This window comes from Spea bombifrons, chromosome 11 (genome assembly GCF_027358695.1).
Source record: "Spea bombifrons isolate aSpeBom1 chromosome 11, aSpeBom1.2.pri, whole genome shotgun sequence".
Taxonomy (NCBI): Eukaryota; Metazoa; Chordata; class Amphibia; order Anura; family Pelobatidae; genus Spea; species Spea bombifrons.
The window spans coordinates 33691934-33697933 of NC_071097.1; the positions used below are offsets into that span (position 1 = coordinate 33691934).

The 6000-nt window shown below is 49.8% G+C and overlaps 1 protein-coding gene across 1 annotated transcript; it reads left to right on the forward strand.

The window, feature by feature from the left end:
- The first annotated feature begins 1220 nt into the window (after positions 1–1220).
- Positions 1221–5716, forward strand: TPI1 (triosephosphate isomerase 1). Its single transcript, XM_053450241.1, has 7 exons — positions 1221–1389; positions 3701–3824; positions 3910–3994; positions 4232–4364; positions 4488–4573; positions 4703–4790; positions 5061–5716. Exons 1-7 carry the CDS (start codon positions 1275–1277, stop codon positions 5177–5179), a joined length of 750 nt encoding a protein of 249 aa, XP_053306216.1. The 5' UTR covers positions 1221–1274; the 3' UTR covers positions 5180–5716.
- Positions 5717–6000: the final 284 nt, after the last annotated feature.

A 6000-nucleotide genomic window follows, 5' to 3' on the forward strand; every position in this document is an offset into this window, starting at 1 on the left:
CGTCGGCCCCCCTCTGCCCCGTCGAGCCTCGGACTCCGCTGGACCCCTGAAGCTGCGCTGTGGGATCCGGCACCGAGACGTTAGCAGCAGGTCTTGTACGCTGTGAGGTGCGGCCCCCATGGACGCGTCCCGGTGCCGCGTGTTCTCCAGGTACACCCTCCACGTGATGTAACAGAAAACGGGATTCATTGGACCGGCCGCCTTCTTCCATCGCTCCGGGGTCCGGCTCTTCTGCTGATGTACCCATCGTAGGTGCTTTTGGACAGCCTCGCCAAAGAAGGATGCAAATGTACTTGGGGAGAAGCTGCAGCTACAAACCTATAGCTCCCCTCCTCCTCGAGCAGAAAAACAATCCTGTTTATTCTAATTACATATAAAAAGTTTCTTATAAATTGTGATGTTTGTAGATGATAACGAATGCCACGAAACAGCAGCTAAGGTGATGCAGAGACTCAAATATTAACCCCTTAATGGCCCATCATGGACATTCTAGGTAGTGACTCCCCAAATTTCTCTAATACTGGGTCTCAAGGAAACATTGATTTGTTATTATTCACAGATACACTTGAGTCACCTGCATTCAAGCAGGGATCACAACCATAACATACTGGGAGCAAAAGCACGAATTGGGGATCTTATATATGATCACATTAGTTGTAGAATAGGAAGGAGTCGGCTCCAGACTGTGTGACCCCGAGAATCAGCACCATCACCCTGAGATTGGGGCAAGACCCCTGAGGTTCCCCAGGTAAGGGAATTCATTCCTCCCCAGTCTTACTGCAGGATTGGCACTCCTGTTACCCCCGGGCCTGGACTCTGCCCAGCCTCATGCTACCTGCAGTCGGTTAGGAGGTGGCCCCCTGGACAGCTGCCAGTACGTGTAACACCAGCATCCATTGGGCTCTTTTAGTCTATTTGAAATTCGCCATGAAGGGGGCGGAGCTCTCTGGGTAACAGAAATCCCACAATTGGCCATTTCATTGAACTTGTCCCTAAGGGGCAAACAGTTGCGGACCCTCCCCTGGGGGGGTTAACCCCCTCTTTCCTGCTTATTAATTTCTATGGACGGCCTGATAATAACGATCCAGTTTCCTGCCGTCTCTTTTATGCACGGATAGCTCTGCCCACACTAAATATGGCGCCAGCGGAGAGTAGGGGCGTGGCCGCTGTCATTGCCGGGCGGTGCTTAGCGGTGGGTGTGACCCGTCAGTTATTGAAAGGATCCGCACAGACGCGCTGCTCCCACACTTTCGAGCCCACAGCCACTCGCGATCATGTCTCCCAGCAGGAAATTCTTCGTGGGGGGGAACTGGAAGATGAATGGAGACAAGAAAAGCCTGGGGGAGCTGATCAACACCCTGAATAACGGCAAGATTAACGCGGACACAGGTAGGGGCCACAGCACCCCCTGCGGGTGATCCGCGGTCATTGCAGCGTTACCCATAGTTCTATCTATACATAAACACACATACACCGTATATAGAATATATATGTGCCGCCGACTCTGCCTGCTGATGCGCATCACTGGGGTCTTTCTCATTAAGCCCTTTAACTATTAACCCTTTCATAGTCCACTGACTCGCTAATAGTGGAAGCCAGAGTGCTTTAATGATCACATGGCTTGTGAGGTGTGAAGGTATTTGGCATTAGGTCACCTGTGTTCAAGCAGGGATTTCAGCTGTGAGGAAAGTGCTGATGGGGACAGTCGGATATCATTAAATAAGAATCCAATATGGCATTATAAAGGGGGCAAACCCTGCTACTTCCCAGGTACAAGGGTAGGGGCTGCACCTGTCCAAATACCCACCGCTCGGCCCCGCGGGATATGTGGGGCTGCTTTACTGCTGATCATCACCCTATAGGACTGCTTGGTGAGATCACATGTAGTTTAGCGCTCCAGTGACAGAGGGGTTAAAATACTGTTGCCCCAGACAGTGAGTAAACCTTGCGATACGTGTTGGGTAATCGCTTCCTTTCCTGACTGCAAGCACGTTCTGCGCATGTAACTGTCTAATAAACCTTAATGAACAAAATGCAGACATATACATTGTATCCGTATTTATTGCAGCAACCGATCGGCGATTCAATTATCCAATCAGCAGGGACTTTGGACTAAAGTTACTGCTTATCCCACTCGCGGCGATCGTTATTCATTGTTAGTAACAACTAACAATACTCTCCCCTGTCGGCCCTTATTTCAGGCCGTGTTCTGCATGATCTCGTGTTAGCGTTACGTGTGTACGTCTTGTATGATGTGTATCCGTGTCTTGGGGTTTTAAACATGCATGGGATAGACATACGGCTCCTGAATCTAAGACAAGACCAGCGGCTGATTAAGGTTTGAGTCTTTACAGCAGGAGAGACGGGGGCCGGATGGGGCCGGTCTGCCGGCGGGTTCGGTGTGTCCGCCCCTGCGGCGGGTCGGTTACTGTGTTTAGTGGCCGCGGCCGAGCCCTGCTTTCCTTTAGCCGGTGCGATGCTCTGTTTTACAGTAAATGTGTCATCGCGTGCCTCTCGTGCATTAATGACCTGTTTGTCCTTCAGAAATAGTGCGACCTTGTCTTAGTAACTGTGTCGTGCTGCAAACTCTATACCACCAAACCCACCGTGCGTCGTAAATCGATGGGGATGCATCGCGTCCCGGGGGGATCCGGCATCTCGGGGTTGCCGGGCAATAACTGCATTTCAGACGCTAAAACGGAGGATTTAATACCCCCTCAAACCCAGCGGCAGAGGGTCCGGGACCCCGCTGCGAGCGCTGGATACGGCTGTCTCGTTGGCTGTCTCATGGTGGCGCGCTGAGTCTTATCCGTACCGCCTGCCTCTGTGCTCCCAGGCACGTACGGACTCTGCAGCTTCACAGCCTTAAAGAGACAGTACGTCGCACCCACAGGCTGCAGCACACTCTCCCTGCGCTGGCTTCTGAGTCTCGCCATCATTAACACGCGGCCCTCCACGTCCCCCAGCACTGGGGTCACATCAGATCAGTTACTGTACTGGTTCATAGTGGGACGGGCAGAGCCGCTACTGGGTTTCAGGTGACCTTTAACCCTGCCAGGCGGTGACAGCTGAGTATGGGGCGTCCTAAATCTGTCCGTGACCTTTAAACGGACCCCGCGCCTGAAAGTATGAAGGGCGCGACTCCTTAACCTTTCCAGGGAGCCCAAAATAAATGGGAAGCTTCTCCAGAAATAGCCGGCTGTCGGGGGAGACTCGTGTCCTTGGCTACTGTAACTGTATGTGTCCCGAAAGCCACCGTGAACCCTCGTGTAGCCACTGCCCCCTCTCCCGTATCCTTCATGGGCTCTACTCCCAGATATTAACCCTGTGCGTGTCTCCAACACAATAAATGTCATTCCATTAAATAGGGGATCGTTCAGGAACCCCGCCAGCCTATTCTGCCACATATTCGATAGGTATTTACCCTTGCGCATGTGCACTCCCAAATATTCAGTGGTCTCACTCTCACTCTCTCACTCTCACTCACACTCTTCCTTCCTTACTGGACTGTCTATAATGAACTGGAAATGTGGCCCAATTTAAGGAAAATAGTACTGCTATGCTACTCTTCTAGGTTTTGAATAAAGAAAACTTTATTGTCCCTTTTCAATATAATTATTGCATTATTATATATAAATACCCGGGTGTTATGTTTGGCTGTAAGAAAGTTCCGTGTTGCTGACTCTGATTTCTGCCCCAGATGTCGTGTGTGGCGCCCCCTCCATTTACCTGGACTTCGCCCGGCAGAAGCTGGACGCCAAGTTTGCCGTTTCGGCGCAGAACTGTTACAAGGTGGCAAAGGGCGCTTTCACTGGGGAGATCAGGTCTGTGATGTAACGATGTATGATGTCACACGGCATCTGTGTAAAAGCTCTGTGATCGGGCTTATTGACCCTTTCCTCTCTGCAGCCCAGCAATGATAAAGGATGTTGGTGCAACTTGGGTGATCCTTGGGCACTCGGAGAGGCGACACGTGTTCGGGGAGTCAGACGAGGTAAGATGGGGTGCTTGGCGCTCGCTCAGTAATGCGGTAACCTGATATACACACTAAACCAGGAGTTTGTAGATAAGTGGAAAGTTTACTTGTAGATCAATGTTGAGCTAAAGAAATGACTCAAGAATTCACGATGGAGGCTGGACCTTCGTAATGTTCCTCTCTCTGGCAAGTTTAGTGACTGCATTGGCCGCGGTTGTAAGGTAACTGTCCCTCTATACCTTTTCTGCCCCGCAGCTGACTGGCCAGAAAGTGGCCCATGCCCTGTCCGAGGGTCTCGGCGTCATCGCCTGCATTGGGGAGAAGCTGGATCAACGCGAAGCTGGCATCACCGAGAAGGTTGTGTTTGAGCAGACCAAAGCCATTGCAGGTGAGAGCAATCCTCAATCTCTGAGGCTGCAGCCTGCGCAGGATATACCCTTTCAGTCCCTGCGGCCCCCAGATAATGTTGGACCAGTTACTAATCGGTGTAATATTATATTCCCTGCCACAGATAACGTGAAGGACTGGAGCAAGGTCGTCCTGGCTTACGAGCCAGTCTGGGCTATTGGAACTGGCAAAACGGCCACCCCTCAACAGGTGAGTAACCGACGAGTATCACTGGCTATGATTTTTGAATTCCCAGTTTTCATTATTTTTTTTAAGCAGAAAAGGGCTGGAGAACTCTTTAATCCAAGATTCTAACTGCCATTTCTCTCCTCACCCCAGGCTCAAGAGGTGCACATCAAGCTCCGCGATTGGCTGAAGACTCACGTCTCTGAGGAAGTTGCCCAATCCACTCGCATTATCTATGGAGGTAAGTGTGGAACGTCAACCTACATTAGATCAAGTGAGCCGTGCTCATAGGTTCTCGGCAATTCACACACCTTATGGCAGCATGCTGTTCTGAAAGCCAATCTTTTTGCGGCATACCATGTGAATGGCCCCACAGGGCTTTTGGGGTAGGAATCTGATGATATGGCAGTGTAGGAAGTGGCCTCATACATGTAGGAGCCTGTGGGCAGTTCTCTTCTGAGGCCATGAAGCCGAGACCTGTCTTGCCAACCTAATCTTGTTCTCTTTGCAGGGTCAGTCACAGGAGGCACATGCAAAGAGCTGGCATCTCAGCCAGACATTGATGGCTTCCTGGTAGGAGGAGCTTCACTCAAGGCGGAGTTCATTGACATCATCAACGCCAAACATTAACCACCTTTTTATGCCTAAAACCTGCCCTTTTCTTCCCAATAAGTGGTGGCATCTCCAGGAGTCCTAAATGGCTAAAAAAATAGTGGGGTCTACAGATATGCTCCATGATCCATACCAAGCCTTATTGGCATATCTGAATAATGGCTCTAAAAATAAGATGAAGACCCATCACAGGGAACTGGAAAAATTCCCATTTGACCAGTAATAAATGCACTGCGGAACTGTTGGTTTCCACTCTTCTATCCTGGAGATGCAACTACCAGACGGTTTAAGACCAGGGTGGGCGACGATGGTCCGAGCGCAAAGACCAGGTTTCAGGTTAATCTGTTTGAACACAAATTAGTTTTATGGCACTTCATGAGCAGGTCATCCTGAAATCACTCTTGTCCTCTGTTGGACCAGTGTAACCCGACTCGGACCTAGAATAGACCTTTCCTCGTTGTGTTTAGTGTATAACGGTTGGCTGTTAAACTCAATCTCTTTGTTGGGGGGCTCTCCAAGCCAAGCAAGGTGATTGTAGAAAGTCAAATAAAATAATGGAAGCAATGTATGTGTTGTCTTCACAAATTGCTCTAAGGAGGTTCATGCATCTGCATCCTTGTTTGTGTGTTGGAGTCCTGAATGGTGAAGGATCTTGGTATAATTACTAATTGCTGAAGAAGTTCTACTGATACTCAAAATAATGTAACAATGCAACATACGTTCAATGGTATCTCAGGCAGGGAAACTACAACAGAAAAGGAATTAGGAATAATTGTAGGCAACAGTGCACAATGCCAGTCAGCAGCTGCAAAAGCCAATAAGATAGTCATGTATAAAAT